The sequence below is a fragment of the Equus przewalskii genome, chromosome 15, assembly GCF_037783145.1.
Source record: "Equus przewalskii isolate Varuska chromosome 15, EquPr2, whole genome shotgun sequence".
NCBI classification, from domain to species: Eukaryota; Metazoa; Chordata; class Mammalia; order Perissodactyla; family Equidae; genus Equus; species Equus przewalskii.
In genome coordinates this window covers 73,168,195-73,186,369 of record NC_091845.1, presented here as the reverse complement: position 1 = coordinate 73,186,369, position 18,175 = coordinate 73,168,195, and the positions used below count along the sequence as shown (strand labels likewise).

The following is an 18,175-nucleotide window of genomic DNA, read 5'->3' as shown; positions in this document are numbered from 1 at the left end:
AGTGCTAGAAGTGGCCATTTCAAATTCTGTGGGCTGTAATATCCTCACAGCCTATGTGCACATCATGAATCACAGCCCTGAGAATGATGTCCCCTGTGACATATCCTTTTCCCTGAAATCTAAAAGGATGGTTCTCAGCTAGGAGTGTGAGTGGAGATTGGGAGAGTGCATGAAGTTTATATAAGTTTCTCAAGATAAATTTGTAATCTAAAATCACCTTCAAAATGCCTTCCAACTTTTCATGTTCTTTTTCATTCTTTCTGTTGAGATGAGGATTATTTTAGTTGGTAATCCATAGTGATTCTGAAAATTATGTATACAGTTGTAGTTTAAATAAAGCAAAACTTCATCTGTTTTTTCAGACAAAGCATAGAGCTATTGAGAGTTTATGAATGTAATTAAACATACTTATGAAATATATTTTTGATCATGGTCTACTGTATATGTCCTATAATTTATTAGTAGATTAATTCTTTAATTAATTTATTTAATTAATTGGATTAGTAGGTTTAATTCTTAAAATGTAAACATATTCTTGTGTGTGATACCTTTTGCTTTGTTTTCAGTTTTTTGTTCATAGATTTAATTTAGTGACTTTGATCATTGGTGAGTGAACCCAGAAGTCCAGTACATGTAGTAATTTGTGATTATGCTATGCACAGATATAAATCATGCACTGGGCAACTGTTGTGCATGGATGATTAACTTTAATAATGAGAAGGCCTGGCCCTTCATCCAACATCTGCATCAACAAACTGTTCTCTACTCAGTGGTACCTCTCAAAGTGGGAAAAGTTGTTTCTATGTAAAAATCTTTAAGAAGGAAGCTGGCTACTAGTGCATGCTGATAATGAAAGTGAGGCAGAAAGCCAAGATTTTCAAGCGTGACTTTTAAAATAATACATGGAATTTGCCAGTGACTCGGGCATCTATGGCTAATAGAATAGTGTTATTTCCATGTTTATCTTGAGGTGTCATAAATATCAAGAGTGTACTCTAGTCTTAACTTCCCTTACTTTTCCAGGACTATTATATTCTAATTAGTCTCTGTTCTCTACTTAACTTTTCAAAAAGCATTGTGTTTTTAGAAAGAATTGATTGCTTCCATAGTTTCAAAGAAAAAATAGACTAAAAAAGGTTGGTTCTCTACAGAATAGAGGCCATAAACTGGTAGCATTTGAGTCAGAAAGAGTCCTTGAATATATTTGATTTTATCCATATTGTATTTTTCTAAGTTTGAAATACTTGCCAATTCTTCTCTCTCTCTTTTTTTTTTTTTTTTTTTTTGAGGAAGATTGGCCCTGAGCTAACATCTGTTGCCAATCTTCCTCTTTTTGCTTGAGGAAGATTGTCACTGAGCTAACGTCTGTGCACATCTTCTCTGTTTTGTATTTGGGATGCCACCACAGCATGGCTTGATGAGCAGTGTGTAGGTCTACGCCCAGGATCCGAACCCGCACACCCCAGGCCACCAAAGTGGAGTGCACGAACTTGATCAATATGCCACTGGGCTATCCCCCCAAAATTTTTAAATTGTAATATTTTACATAAAAATCCACAAGTATAAGCCTCCATTATTTCTTATTTCTTTGTGAAAATGAAACCAATTCCTATACAAATGAAAGCTTCACTCAGTGAATTTGTTTTATGCCCCTGCCCTGGAGATATTCACAGTTTCAGAACTTTTGATTCTTAGTGATATCTTTGAGCATTCCCCACCACTTAATATTGTGATCTTTTAAAATCTTAACAAGCTGTAGAGTAGCCCCAAGAATTCCATGATTAAGTTTTAAAAAAAAATGCATGTGTGTGCATACGTACGTAGTCTGTTTTGTAGTCTAGTTTATGAGCTATACACAAGCTTAACCAAGCATCCAAAAAGTAGTAAAACATGTCTGAAATGAATATTTTAATGTTAGAAAAATTAAGCTAATTCCTTAGTACCTTATATTTATATTATATATAGTGAATGCAATTATCCAAATGTGTACATTTCAATTATAAAGTAGCCGCATATTTTCCATTTGTTCCCCCCTCCAAAAGCCACCCGAATAAACACAGCTTTCTCTTAAACCAATCTGATAGCTATGCAGATGTAACTTTAAGATAATACTCTAGTCTTCTCCCTATGCCATATACTTTCCCTCACCCCGCAAAAAAAAATTTAACTTGCCTGTACTCATTTTCTGCTTGAGTTTGGTTTATTTTTATGTTGCATGAAATTATTCCTATTTTATTGTTATTTGGCCTCTTATCAGAGAATCCTACTGTGACTTCTGTTTCTAAACTAGCACACTCTATATCCCCATCCCTAGTTGCTTGTTTTTCCTTATAACTCCTGAGAGAGTAATATTTATGTACTGTTTTTATCTTCATCTACTAGAGTGAGGGCTCAGTGAGAATAGAGATTTTCGTCTTTGTTTACTGTTACATCCCTTTTACCTGGAGCAATACTTGGGAATCAGACACCTTTAGCAGTCCTTAAATTTTGTTAGAATAAATCTTCTTGGCAAAGTAAAACTTTCAAGTCGTTTCTTTGCCATATTTTAGAAATTTTGTCACTAAGTGGTATTCTTGTAAACTTTATGTAATTTTACTCAATGTTCCTGGATTAGTAAGTACTATTTCTAGGTAATAGGCTAATATGCAGAAAAGTTGCAAGTATTGATTAAAAGTACATATTTCTATAATTTTTGATGAAACATTTGGTTCAATGCTATAATTATGTGACTATAAAGTCAATATTAAAGAAAATAGAACTCGGGGTCCGGCCCGGTGGCGCCGCGGTTAAGTTCACATGTTCCGCTTCAGTGGCCCGGGATTCACCAGTTTGGATCCTGGGTGCAGATATGGCACCGCTTGGCATGCCATGCTGTAGTAGGCGTCCCACATATAAAGTAGAGGAAGATGGGCATGGATGTTAGCTCAGGGCCGGACTTCCTCAGCAAAAAGAGGAGGATTGGCAGGAGTTAACTGAGGGCTAATCTTCCTCAAAAAAAAAAAAAAAAGAAAAGAAAATAGAACTCTAAAATTATATGCTCTAGTATCTATCACATAGGATAAAAAGTATATTTTTCATAAATATTTGAACATTGATTAGTCATCAATTAAAGAAGTTTTCTTTTCCACTTTATATATGGTTGAACTATATGAAACTGTTCAGATATAACTATTTTTTTGACCTATAAAAACACCTGTTACATACTTCTATTGAAAAAACTCAGTAAGCTGCTCTCTGATATTGTTTCTTTTTTTTTTGTAAACACTGAAATAATTTGTGTAGTGAAGGAAAAGACTACAATTCATATCCATGTAAGTTTGTAATGCTCTTGTTCTGTTACTTGTCTCCAGGCTGTTTAGCAGACATGACCCACAAGCAGAAGAAGCATTAGCAAAGAGGAGGGGAAGGAACAGTCCAAATGGGAACCTCATTAGGATGCTGGTTCTTTTCTTTCTTGAAAGTGAGGTAAATTTTTAACATAACTCTTTATTTTGTTTTTTGTATTAGATTATACGTTAAATAAAATCGTCATTTAATTCATTGTAATTAGGTGATATTTTTCAATCAAATGAAAACAAGCCAGTTCCTTAGAAAACTGCCTTCATGGATTGCCTGCTTATGGAATCAGTATGCCTTTCATGGGAGTATATATGCAGATGTGGATCAACACTGAATATAGACTAGCAATTTAAAAAATGTTACAGTATTGCAATACTGCATACTTTTTTTATTGTTGCTTTTTATTTTTCTTGAATTTTGCCTATAGCTTTTAAATTATATTATTTAAACAGTTTGTGAAAAGTTGTCAAGCTGTTAAAACAATTAGTTCTCTCTTGTTTGAAAATTATGTAAGGAGGAAAAAATATATATAAATTTAAATGCTTTAATTAATAGTTGTACAAACTTCATAGCAGTAATTCCATGTGACATTTCCATGTCAGTTATCACTTAAACAATTTTGTAATTAACATTTATAATATATTCTCTCTCAGAATCTGTTTACGCAAGTGAACTTTGGTTTGCCCACTAAAATGCTCTTTGATATTAGAACTGTATTTCCTACTACTGGTATGACATTGGAGGAATGGTAAACTAATCCTGAAGAGCCCCTGCATGGAAAAGCTGCTTGGCTTAGAAATGAGTGGGAACAGAGTTGCAAAGAAAGTGGAGAAAATCTAGAGATTTAAGACTGTCAGTTTTACTTGGGAAAAAATATTTTTGGTTTGTGTTGAAGTTCTGGGAAGAAAAGAAACTTAAAAGAGTCTGTAACTACTCAAAGTTGAAAGTGCTGGAGAAACTGTAGGAATGAGACCTAAAGAGACAAACATGCAGTCTGTGTGAAAATTAAAATCAGAAAGAAGTAAGAACTGAGTCAGTGGAATGAGTGGGGTTAGGGCAAAGTGGAACAGAAAAGTGGTGAAGGAGTTGCCCATATTTTTTAAGTGAATTGGCAATGAATAGAGAAGGAATAAAGTCAGAAACAAAACAAGCTGGAGAGTTGCATTTGAGTAAAGGATGTCTTTAAGAACAGTATTTTAAATATGTATACAAATTAAATGGGGATCTTGTTTAAAATGCCAGTTCTGATTCAGTAGCTCTGAGGTGGGGCCTGAGATGCTGCATTTTTCACAAGCTCTTTAGTGATGTTTATGCTTCTGGTCCAGGGACCACACTTTGCCTAGTGAGGTTTTAAATCATTATTTTCTTAACAAAGAAAGTGTGGATATATTATGGAGTAAAATATAAAATGCTTGTGAACGTTTAAGATAAAACACTAAATACTCAAATAAATATCACACTTGGAATAGACCACTTCAAATTATACTCTTAGCTCCTTTAGGTTTTAAAGGAATGGGATTAAAAAGTATTATGCAACAATCAACTACTATATGAAAATTTGACTTTAATAGCAACAACAATTCAGAAGTTGATAGGGATGAGAGACGCAAGTATTCTGAACTGCTGAAAAGTTTAGGGAATATGATGGTCTAGGCTGGTTGAACTTGATTATTAAGTGAAGGAAAACATTTTCGATCGCTGAAAACCCAAGGACTGACTGTTCTTTTTTGATAGATTAAAAGGCACAAGTACTTAATTTTACCCAATTTCATCTTTTATTTAAAGCAGTAATTTGAAGTAATACACATTTGTGTTGCTGGGCTATTTTCAGATGGTATTACAGTAGTGCCCCCCATCCATGGTTTCACTTTTCTCAGTTACAGTTACCTGCAGTCAACCACAGTCCAGTAATACTAAATGGAAAATTTCAGAAATAAACAATTCATAGGTTTTTAATTTTGCAGTATTCTGATTAGCTTTATGAAATCTTGTGCCATCCCACCCAGGAGTTGAATCATCCCTTTGTCCTGTGTATCCATGCTGTATACCCTGCTTGCCCCTTAGTCACTTAGTAGCCATCTGGGTTATCAGATCAACTGTCTCTATATTGCAGTTCTTGTGTCAAGTAACTCTTATTTTACTTAATAATGGCCCCAAAGCACAAGAGTAGAGATGCTTGCAATTCAGATAAGCTGAAGAGAAGCTGTAAAGTGCTTCTTTTAAGTGAAAAGGGAAAAATTCACCACTTAATAAGGAAAGAAAAAAATCATATGCTGAGGTTGCTAAGATCTACAGTAACTTTTATTATAGTATAGTGTTATAGTTGTTCTATTTGATTATTAGTTATTGTTGTTAATCTCTTACTATGCCTAATTTATAACTTAAACTTTATTAGAGGTATATATGTATAAGAAAAAGCAGTATACATAGGATTCAGTAGTATCCGCAGTTTCAAGCATCCACTGGGGTCTTAGAGTGCATCCCCTGAGGATAAGGGGGGACTACTGTACTGTATTCCTTTGTTTGCTGCTGTTTACTAAAGTGTTACAAGACCATTAAAATATATTTCCTGGTTCTCTGTAGCATTCTTGTCAGCTGCAAAAGCAACTGCAAATCATGTTTAAAGATTTCTCGTTGATTCATGATCATAATATTGGCCTTTATGGTCTCTTGTGTTTCACAAGAAACATTCTTTGCTAAAATCTCTCTTCTCATCCTGTTACATTAATGTACCCCCAGAGCTGAATCCTTATTAAAGCCATATTCTTATATTATGGTGGAATTCTAATTGTGTCTTGTTCTGAATTCCTCCTTGTTTTACTGTAACACATTAATTAGTAATATTTTAGTAATAGACTCATAAAAAGTTGAATTGAAAGAGACTTTAGAAATCATAAAGTAGAGTGAGTCCATCTTATAGATGAATTACCCGCCAATTAACTAGGATCAACGGAACTGATTATCATACTTTCTTTGTTGTACTAGGATGTTAAATAGTTAACATTTTAGTAATAGAATTCTAAAGTGTTGACTTGAAAGAGGTTTACAGTCCATGGAGTAGTCCCCCTCTTTTATATATGAATTACAGGTGAAATAATGGAGATTAAATTAAGAGATCTGCCTAAACTAATTGTTAATTTTCTTTTCTTTTTGTACCAGAAAGTGACATTTTTAAGCCATCACAACCTTTATAGCAGTCATTGATTTCAGGTGACAAAATACCTAGTATATTTTAGATGCATCCCAAATGGTAGGATTAATGGTACTTGAATGCAGTGAGTCCAGATTTCCCTAAAGGTAGTGTGACCATAGAATTTACTGTACAACCTGTGATGCTTTTCAAAGTGACAAGAATGCTCTTAATAGTTCCTCCAAAGCAATAATCATAACCCAGAACATTTCTGGACAATCTAGAGGTATGGCCACCCTCCTTCCAGGCATATGGAATGATGAGGCTAGATATGACAGTCAGTCATTTAGGACAGAAAATTAACACACATATTATTGATATATCCAGGAAATCTCAGGAATCTCATTCATTGTGCATGAATGATAACTTTGTTTGTTTTTATATGTTCTTCAAGATTCGCCAATGACTGGCTCTATTTCAGCAGAGAATAAAACCCAATATACAAGTATTTAGAAATTTTAGACTAACTTGGGTTGATAGCAATCATGCACCACATAATGGTGTTTCAGTCAACAACAGACCACATACATGACAGTATACACACACACACACACACACACACACATACATACGTACATAAATGGTCCCATAAGATGAGTACGATATAGCCTAGGTGTGCAGTGTAGGGTATACCATCTAGGTTTGTGTAAGTGCACTCTTATGATGTTTGCACAATGACAAAATCGTCTAATAATGCAGGTCTCAGAATGTATGTATCCCTGTTGTTAAGCAGCACATGACTGTATTTGCATTGTAAATAACTTTTCATAAAAAGAATCAATGTACGGTTCCATTATGCAGTGAACTCCTTTAGTGTATTTAACTATTTGGCAGAGAAGTTAGCAGGCAGAGAAAACTTCAGGTAAAATATTATGAGCAACCTTGAAGCCAATTAAAAATGAATGAGAATGCACCCAGAAAATTGTAATTAAACAAAACCAGGAAAATGAGATTAGTTTGTCTTACATACAAGCTTAGAGGAAATCCTATAAATAAATTGTATTGAATAAAGCAGGGTAAAATCCACCAGGATACAAATATAATTTTGTGTATAATTTTAATTTATATTTGTTATATATAATTTATAAACAAATTTTAGTATAGTTTTAATTATCCGTTTTTGCTATATAGCAGCTTTTTATCGATTAATGAGTTACCTTTTTTGTTCATCTAATTCCTGAAGAGTACAAAAAATGCTTGTAGATACCTGATTTTCAGGCTGTTTGTATAAAATTATGGTACTTCTGTTTTTAGAAAATTCATTTTTGTTTTACTTTTAGGGTTCCAGATCCTTTTTAAACCCAGAGTATTTTTATAGCTATTGAGGATGCCTCAAGACCTTCTTTCTTATAGTTTCATCTTTCACTACCAGTAGAAGGTCCCTTGGTATAAAGTGTCTGAGAAGGTTTTAACCTTATACCCTTACTGGCCACGTTAGAATTTTTTTTTCTCAAACATGGATTTACCTGGTATTCTTGTAGAGATTTGAGCCTAACAAGTTATGAGGCCGTAACAAATGCCCCAAGACAGAAAGACTGTATCATCGACATTATGTCAAGCCAGTTCCTGACTGACCATGTTAAATTGATTATTGTTGCTAATCTTGGTGATTTGAAACTTTTAATCAGAAAATGAGCCAACACATTTTCATGTCCTTCTGCTATACACATTGAGTTTGAAACAGCAGATTATTGGTGTTAACAGAATGGAGACTACTAAGCCACTACCTTATAGTCAGAAAGACAAGGGAATGGTCAAAGGTTAGCATCTACATTGAGAATATTGGCTACCACACAGAATATTTCTGAAACAATGACAACATGCCTGTGCTAAAATTCAGTATGCCTTGGTTCAAGGCATAGAATAGAAGTACAGTCATCCCTCAGTATCCGTGGGGGATTGGTTCCAGGACCCCCTGCGGATACCAAAATCCACCGATGCTCAAGTCCCTCATATGAAATGGCATAGTATTCGCATATCACTTATGCACATCCTCCCATATACTTTGTCATCTCCAGATTACTTGTAATACCTAATGTAACATAAATGCTATGTATATAGATGTTATACTGTATTGTTTAGGGAGTAAGACAAGGAAAAAGAAGTCTGTACATGATCAGTACAGACACAACCATTGTAGGCCTTTTGATCCATGGTTGGTTGAGTCCGTAGATGCAGAACACACAGATACAGAGGGCCAACTGTATATTACCTTAAGCCTCGAAGTGTGCCAGCAATTCATCCAACTGAAAACCTCATGCTAAGTAAATTAAGATGAAAGAGATATTGCCAGTTCACCAGAACAGTGAGGAATTTGTGGAAGCCATAAAGTAATTGACTATGAATTCCATTATAGTTAAGTAACCCATAGCTCCATATGAGGCAAAAATAGGGGGGAAATAAGGTTTTATGGTAGAAATCTGAAATATATCAAAGATCAGCAGAGGCTGATGAAAAAAGTGAGCTATAGATAGTACTTAAGGGGCTGCTGTTTAGCTGAGTTTATTCCTCACGTTAGAAATGTTAGTCCAGGCATTTGGGTTGTGGACATTGGTCTGAGAGACAAAGTGGTGAATGAATGCTCCAGATAATTTATGGTCACTAAGAGGAAAGGGAACTTTTGCATTCAAAAGACAAATTGCATGCCTACACATTAAAGGAACAGCTTACCTGATTATAGATTTCCTTTTTCCACTTACTGAACAGCCAAGGAAGCCAGGACCTTGCAGTCAGACTCAAGAAAGGGATTCTAGCTATCGATATTCTTGAATCTAGACTCATTAAGATATATGAACTGGCAACCAAGAATCACTGAATATCAATATCAATACCATGAAAAAGAAGCACAGAACCCAACATATTGATGAAATTTTTTGATTAATACCCCCAGATATAGGAAGAAGCTACTCTGAGAGAGGAAGGAGGATTCTTAGAAGTTAAAAACATGATTTTCAAAATTTATGGGTGAAGCACATCATTAAATGGCCTGAATGGATTGCCTGTAGTTTGAACCAAGGGATATTTTCAGAAAAGAGTACAAAAGAAGAAAGAAATGAAAAGTATGAGAGAGAAATTAAAAGACAAGGAGTACAGAATCAGAATTTTTATTATATCATCTAGTAGGAGCTCTGTAATGAAACAGAGAGAATGGAGGCAAGGAACTAATCAAAAGACGTGCAGTTAGAATGTTTACTACCCATGCACCCTATATGCAGAGTACTTACTACCTGAGGATGTTTTCTAGCAAAATGAAAAATGGATATAATATAAAAGGAAAATAAGGAATATAATAAACATTGGTGAGCAAAAATATCTGTAAAAACTTGTTCTAAGCCTAAATAATATGGCCGTGAAGCTTAAAGGCGAATGTCAAAAAATTATTTTCAAAATGTAGAGGTTATAATGTTCATTGAATGAAGTAAATAAATGTGAAGATCTTGGTGATGGAAAAATACAAGTTAGAAAATAAAACTCTAATGGAAGCACAGATAAAACAAGAAAATGTCATCAGTAGAGCTCAGGGAATCAGGTACAAAGAATATTTCCAATATCAGTAATCCCAATAAATGTAAATGGGTTAACATGCTTTATTAAAAGGCACACATTGTCATTTACGGTTGAATTAAAGAAATGAAAATGTTATTTACAAACACACTTTAATCAAAATAACATGAGAAGTTTACAAATAAAAACAAGAATTAAACTGGATAAAGGCTGGATATAATTAAATGCTTACAAAAAGCTAAAGGGACGATATCATATAAGATAAACCAGAATTGAGTACCAAAAGCATTAAGAGGGACAGAGAAAGGATATTTTATATGTATAGGAGCTATAATCCACCAAAAATATAATCGTGAACCTCTTATACCTGTTCTATAAACACGCTTAAACATGGACACATAGATAGGCATAAAAGCAAGTTTGTTCAACATAGGTTTTTTTTTTATTATGGTAAAATATATACATAATGAAATTTACCATTTTAACTATTTTTTAACTGTACAGTTCATTGACATTAAGAACGTTCACATAGCTGTGCAACCATCACTGTCATTCACTGTTGGAATGATGTTACTAATGGTCTAGTAATAGTTTCCCAGGACACGTAAATTTGGAAAGTTTAAAGATGACTTGCTGCAAGTCTTTGCCCATGTTTTTTCCAAGCAGAGATGCTAATCAATATTTTCCACTCTTGCTTTGACAAAAATCATTGGGAGACTGTTTTTGTGTGTGTCTCTGTGTGTGGTTTTCCTGAAGCATTTCAGGAGCCAGAATGTGAGATTTGAAATGCAGTGGAAATGAAGTATAGAATTAAGGAAGTCAAATGAGACACAGCTTTAAATAAGTCATCAAAAAACACATTGAAGTTAAGAATAATGATAGAATTCAGAGTGAGGAAGAAAACCAGCTCACATGCCAGATGTGCCAAGATATTGGCAGACAACCCGTAGGTCTGGAAAGATAACTTTTATACATTTTTGAGCCACTACTCGTGATGAGAAAACCATTTTCTCTCACAAGTACAAGCATATATAACTGCAATATGAGTTATATGAAATAGTGCTTAATTTTCTATGTGCTATACACTCTTTTCTTCTATGTTTCATTTTTTGAAACTTTAGTCTCAGTGCATTAAATTGGTTTAACAACCAGTGAATGGGTTGCAATCTGTAGTTTGAAAAACACCCATCTAGAAGGTGGTTTAGCTGGATGTCATGAACCGAAAAGGTGGAAGAACTTTTATACGAGAGTGGCGAAGTTAATTGTAAGTAGCAGAAACAAGAACAAGGCCCACACCTTCTCTACTTAATTTCCCCGAAGAGCTTATTGGAGTAATATTCTTCACAGTTTAATGACTAACAAGTGGTAGAGAGTTTGATGTGAAGTGTTTGATGAGGAACTTGAGAGTGTTTGTTTGCTGTGAGATCATGGGTTCCAAAGAAAATTGTCAATAGTAATGAATAGCAAAAAGTGGGGGTGGGGTGGGATGATTAATGCATTGAGTTAAATGGAAATAAGAGTAGAAAAGAGGAGAGATGGAATAACTTAACATTTTGACCTTGACAAGATGACCAGGATGTAAATTAAGTCAGTCTGGTACCAAAGTTTCAAATGGAATTCTGAGAAAAAGTATTGATTTCCTTAAAAAAAAAAAAAGATTGTTTCAAAGACACAAACCTAGAGTAATTAAAAGTGAACTAGATCTAGTTTATAATTTCAGGAATTCTGTTAACTAGTTATACTCTCAGTTTCGTAGGAGATCCTTAACGTTACTACTATAAAAAAATTTGATTCTACATATTGCATCCCATTATTGACAGTGGAATACAAATATATATATTGTTCTCTAGGTGGCTCTTGGAAACGTTGTGATCAAGCCATTTTAATTATGAAGACGTGGTTTATTGACTCAAAATATTAGTAGTTTCTTCTAAATATTCTTCAGTTACACTTGATTTGTTATTTTTAGTTACACGAACATGCAGCCTACTTGGTGGACAGTTTATGGGAGAGCTCTCAAGAACTGTTGAAAGACTGGGAATGTATGACAGAGTTGCTATTAGAAGAACCTGTTCAAGGAGAGGAAGGTATAGTATTTTGACAAGTTGATTTACATACCGTTTTGGGTTTCTATTAATAATCATACCATGCTGTATAGATCACTTTTTAAAAATGAATATACGCAAGCATACTGTATGTCTTTTTGTAAAGAGAACAATTTGTTTCCTGTAACAAGTAAGGATATCTCAATAGTTTATAACATCTTTCCAGATTGACTGCTGCCATGCTACACAAGTTTTTTAACATCCATATAAGTGTCATGTAATATTCAAAAAAGTTTTCTTTATCCTGATTTGAGTCACATAATACTGAATTACTTAATGTGAAAAAAAGAAAAGTGTATCCAGAATCTTTTTGCTGTATTTATATGGGAACTTGGAAACGCCTTTGACACTAAAGAATTTAATTAGAGCACAACCATCCCTTCTTTTGTGATATTTTCTTAAATATTAAAGTCAGGAAATCAAAAATAAAGTCAAATATTTCTAGCTCTTCCAGAAATAGGGAGAAATAATTGCTGTATGATAAGTAAAGTATGTGTCTTACTATACTTTGCATGATAACATAACCAGTAAAATGGATATGTATACTTAATAAAGCATTTGTAGTCTAAAAGCTTATATGAGTATTAGCTCCTTAAAACTAGAAATGCTTTTTCCTATATATGGCTTGTTTTTCAAACTAGCCCACGATAGTGCTTTAAAGAACTACTGTATTTCATTTAATCTATACAGCAGTCCTGGAGTGTAGATGATACCTTGATGTAAGTGAGACTTGTGGTGAACAAACATGAACTTCAGAATCAAAAGAAATAGATTCAGATTTTTAACTCTTACTTTTTGTGGCTAATGTTCTCATATTTTCTGATCCTTAGCTTCCTTTTCTTTATAATATAGACATTATTTTCCTTTTATGCATTATATAGTTGTTGTGAGGATTAAATGAGATAGTATACTATTGATTCCCTGTTCTGCTTCCCCTACTCTTCTGTGTGGCTCAATCCTTTGGCGTGTAAGAGCAGAATGAGCCATCTCCTGCGATAGACTACCCAAACAGGTCATCAGGAGAATGACCATCCCCCAGTGTTCTTTCTAAGCAGTGATGGTAATTGGTGTTATCTACTCCAGTTTTGACAAAATTCAGTGAGAGAGAAAACAACTATGTCTCGTACCCAGATACACTCCAGTAAACTGGCCCAAATTGCTTCTTTTAAACTCAAAATATTTGCCTCATAACCACATTCTTAATCTGTAACACAAATCCTTTCCAAACGTTTCTCACACCTTCTTTCAATGTGGAGGTTATTATAGTATTTGAATTCACCTCTGATTATTATTTACTTTATTTGCATGTTTGTTTGTTTTTTCTCTCGTATCCTTGGTAAGAAGGTGGCCCTATTACTAAGTTGACAGGGCCTTCAGCTCACTAGATCAAACTCTCAACTGTACTCTGACTCCTTTCACTTTTGTGATCACAGAAATATGAATGTACATTCTATATTTTCTCCTGTTTAACTTCCTCATACATGTTTCTGCTAAGTTCACTGACATCATACTTTTTATTTCTAAGTAGTCTTAATATTTTCTCTAATGAAATCAATTCCCCTTCTAATCATTACTGCCCAATTAACACTTGAGCTAAGTACCCAGCATAGTATTTATTAGTGTGTTGCATCCATTTTCCTTCCCTTGCTTGTGGCTATAGAATCAGCAAATTATCAGAGCTTCTTGTTTATGATGGCGAGCCATTTTTCTTTTTATCACCTCATGCTGTATAAGGTTATTTCCAAGGAGAAGGGAGGCAGAGGATATAAATTCAGGCAAGAAGAGCCAGTGTAATAATGCTTTGGTAATGTTAACTTTTTACTCTCCTTTAAATAAGATGTGTAAGTCAGTAAATGGTAAATACTAACTCTGTTAGTCATCAAGGTGTTTAGATGGATTTACCTTGTTAAAATAACTATACACTACAGTCATGTGTTGTTTATTGACGGGGATGTGTTCTGAGAAATGCGTTGTTAGGTAATTTTGTCATTGTATGAACATCAGAGAGTGTACTTACACACACCTAGATAGTATAGCCTACTGCACACCTAGGCTGTATGGTGTTAATCTTATGGGACCACCATTATGTATGTGGTCCATCACTGACTGAAACGTCATGCAGCACATGACTGTCTTAGGTGTTTCATTGTGGTTTAGATTTAGTTGATGTTGGGTTTAACTTCCAGTCAAGAGGTTGGTTTGGTTTGGCTTGGGTTTGATTGGTTTGATTTTAGCTGGAAAAGTGAGTTATAAAATCTGAAACATTTTTGAAGTGAAGCACAGTTTTAGGGTATGATTGAATCTGGGAACGCAAGCCTGGGAAAATTATGGATAAACAAGTGCAGAATCATATCTACATTATGACACAACTTTTTTCATACGTTTGTCTATTTGCGTACTGTGCCACATATAAGCTCTGGCTTGGAATAGCATCCAAATCAATTTTCTGCACTAGTATTTTGCTATATTTTATGATAACAAAATGCTACTAGTAACTTTTTTATTTTTAAGACTAAGTAGAAATTGTTATATTTTAGGTAGATGGAGTATGATAGATATTCCAGTGGATGAAAGTCTAATTAGCAGTTGGAAGTAGAGGTCTAGAATTTGAGAAAACAGACACATTGTCAAAGACTACCAGTAGTAATTTTTTTTTTTTTTTGAGGAAAATTAGTCCTGAGCTAACTACTGCCAATCTTCCTCTTTTTGTTGAGGAAGACTGGCCCTGAGCTAACATCCATGCCCATCTTTCTCTACTTTATACATGGGATGCCTACCACAGCGTGGCTTTTGCCAAGCGGTGCCATGTCTGCACCCGGGATCCGAACTGGCAAACCCCAGGCCGCCAAGAAGTGGAATGTGTGAACTTAACCGCTGCGCCACCAGGCCAGCCCCAAACCAGTAGCAATTTAAATCACAGTAGTCTTAAGACTGCCTTCCTTGTAGTGTTTTTAAGGGACCAGAGGGGTTGTGTGTGTGTGTGTATTCTACAGCAAAATCAAATTGTTAGATAAATTTTTAGTATAATATGAGGGTCTGAGTAACAGGTAACCTGGTAACAGCAAGACCATAACTAAGTCATTTAACTTCACTGAGTCTCAGCTGCTTTTTCTTTCTTTCTTTTTTTTTTTTTTTGGTGAGGAAGAGTCACTCAGAGCTAACATCTGTTGTCATTCATGCTCTTTCTTTTGTTTTTTATTTTTTTGCTTGAGGAAGATTAGCCCCAAGCCAACATCTGTGCCAGTCTTCCTCCATTTTATATGTGGGGTGTCTCCACAGCATGACTGAGTGGAGGAGGTCTGTGCCTGGATCTGAACCTGTGAACCAGGGCCACTGAAGTGGAGCACTTGGAGCTTTAACCATTCAGCCACAGGCTGGCCCCCTCAGTTTCTTTATCTGTACAAAAAGGACCTTTGATCAGTTGATGGATGAAGTAAATGTGGATAAATGGAATTATTCAAAGTAGAGGATCATTAATTCATTTATAATTTAAAAACATTTATTGACCACCTTCTGCGTGCTAACTATTATACTAAGCACTGAGATCAGCTCACTGCCCACATGGAGCTTACCTTCTAGTAGCAAAGGCAGACCAAACCAAGTAAACAGTCAGAATAATTTTAAGAGTTAATTAGTGTGATGAATGATAAGCAGGAGTCCATCTTTAGTTTGAATCTTAAAAGGAAGATCTCTCTGAGGAGGCCACCTGTGAACTAAGAATCTAAACGATGAGGGGGCTAGCCATGGGAAGTGTCAAAAAAGCCATCTAGAGTAAGGAAACAGCAATTGCAGAGTATCTGAAGCATGAATGGTATTGTTATGTTCCAGGAGCTGCAATAACTAGAGCATAGTGAGCTGGGGCACCAGATGGGATAGAGGCAAAGGCCAGGTGATGTACCACATTTTAGTTCATAAGTGGATTTATGTAGTTCATTCTAAGTGTAATAGGGAGCCATTGAAGGATTTTAAACAAGGAAACCATGTGATCCAGTTCATAGTTTAAGAAAAAGGTTTTTGTATACATTGTTTGGAATAGGCAGAAGACCAGTTAGGTTGACTGTTGGAGCGGGCTCTATGGGAAACGATAATAAAAATGTAGAAGAGGAAGATGGATTATAAAGAAGGAAAGAGCTCATGGCTGAGTTTTAAAGACTGTAGATAGAAGACAAAAGCAGAAAGAGAAAGAGAGAGTGAAAGCTCCTGAGGCAAGCTTTAAAAAGGCTAAGAAATAGTTATACTCTGTAGAACCCCAGTAAAGAGAGCCGTGGTTAATAACATCACATACTGCAGAGGAGAAACAGGACTATGCAAAAATCATTAGCTTTAGTGATGATTTAGGTCATTGGTGACTTGTAAGCATTTCTTTTCACTGGTAGTAAGGAGAGAAGTCAGAGTTCAAAGTGATAAGAATAAAATCAATAGTAAATAAATTATGTACAAAGATATTTCTGAAGACTTAGAAGGTTCTGTAGTTATCTGGTAATTCATAGTATGAACAGCTACCCATTGATTCACCCATTGTGACTATTTTGCTCTTCTATGCAGCTTAAGGTTTGCTTTGCTTTCAGTTTTATTATTTGGTTTTGCTGTCGTATCCCAAAAGGGATCTCAATTAAACTTCAGCTGTTTTGAGTTTACCTTTTCTAAATGGATGGTTTCAAATTATAAAGTAAATAACAAAATTGATGGCATTGGACACTTTGTAAGGTTTGGTGGGTTGTTCTTCAACACTAATATGGGTTTTAGTATATAGTAGGAGAATGTTTCCGTACTTGAGATGTTCTCTCTCTCTCACTTTCCATAGAACTATATTCTCTTCCTAAACAAAGAAAATGAGTTTAGTTCATAAACAGCCTTGTCATTCCTTTATCCCTAGCCAAATGTGAAAAATTATGAAATTCTAGAGTCAGTCATAAAAATAGAAAGTTAGTTGTTTTATTGAGTGGGAAGCTTTTTCGTATTATTAGGCATTGGATCAGGGAGTATAAATGGAAAAGCTGAGACTGTTCCATGTGGTTTTCCTAAGACAAGCTGAAATTCATGTGTTTTTCCTGAGACAAAATGTTAAAACAAAGAATGATTGAATTAAGATGTACATAATACATATTCCTTTACAGGATAATTTTGGTACAGATTAAAGGACAAGATACTATGTCTTTGTTTGCCTTTTCATTGCTGTTGCCCCCAATTTATTTTAAAATAATCAATATAAACTTGTAAAGCTTAATCTTTTTTAAAAAACGTATACCTAGTTTTGTCTCTAGTCTCCACATCTATTAGGCTTTAACATAAATAAGTATACAGAGAAAGGGAGAGAGGAGGGAGGGAGTCAGAAAGATAGAATTAAACTATTCAAATTAGTCTTAAAATCTATCTTTAAAAATACTTGAAATGTATTGAATATATTTTTAAATACTTTAGAAATATTTTAAAATAGTAATTAATTCAACAAGGGAAAATACAGAATCAATGTAAAGAAAACCATAATGTTTTGTTAAATGATGTAAAATAAGATCTCATACATGAAGAGGACTATATCATGTTCCTGGCTGAAAAGATAATAAGAATGTCAGCTCTTCCCAGTGTAATTTATAATTTTCTTAAAATATATTTCCAAATTCCAGGGGGTTTGAGAAAGTTCTGGGAGATGAGATGAGAAGAATAACTAAGCAAAATGACTTTAAAATTTATATAGAATTTTAAGCTTATGCAAAAAGGCAATATAGCATGCTACTTAAGAGCGTAGACCCTGGAGTCTGACTACCTGCATTCATCTTTTGTCTCTACTACTAGCTGAGTGCTTTGAAAAATTATTTAACCTCTCTGTGGTTCATTTTTCCCATCTATAAAGTGTGAAGATATTAGTTCCTATCTCTTGGAATTTTTTGGATGATAAAAAAAAGTTAATACATATAAAACACTTAGAACAGTGCCTTGTACATAGAAAATGCTTAATAAATTCTTTGCTTATTAGCGTCAGAAATTAGAAAAATTTTAGAAAAAGGACTAGATAAGGGAAACTTCAACTAAATATTCA

General features: G+C 34.5%; 1 protein-coding gene across 6 annotated transcripts in view; it reads left to right on the top strand.

Annotated features, from left to right (window-relative positions):
* The window catches only part of STAG1 (STAG1 cohesin complex component), a 363,800-nt gene that overhangs the window by 258,203 nt on the left and 87,422 nt on the right, over positions 1–18,175 (top strand). For all 6 annotated transcript variants that reach the window (XM_070576138.1, XM_070576137.1, XM_070576141.1 and 3 more), the window contains 2 exons: positions 3,351–3,465; positions 12,003–12,120. In XM_070576138.1, coding sequence (XP_070432239.1) covers positions 3,351–3,465; positions 12,003–12,120 — 233 coding nt within the window. The remainder of the gene's footprint in view (positions 1–3,350; positions 3,466–12,002; positions 12,121–18,175) is intronic.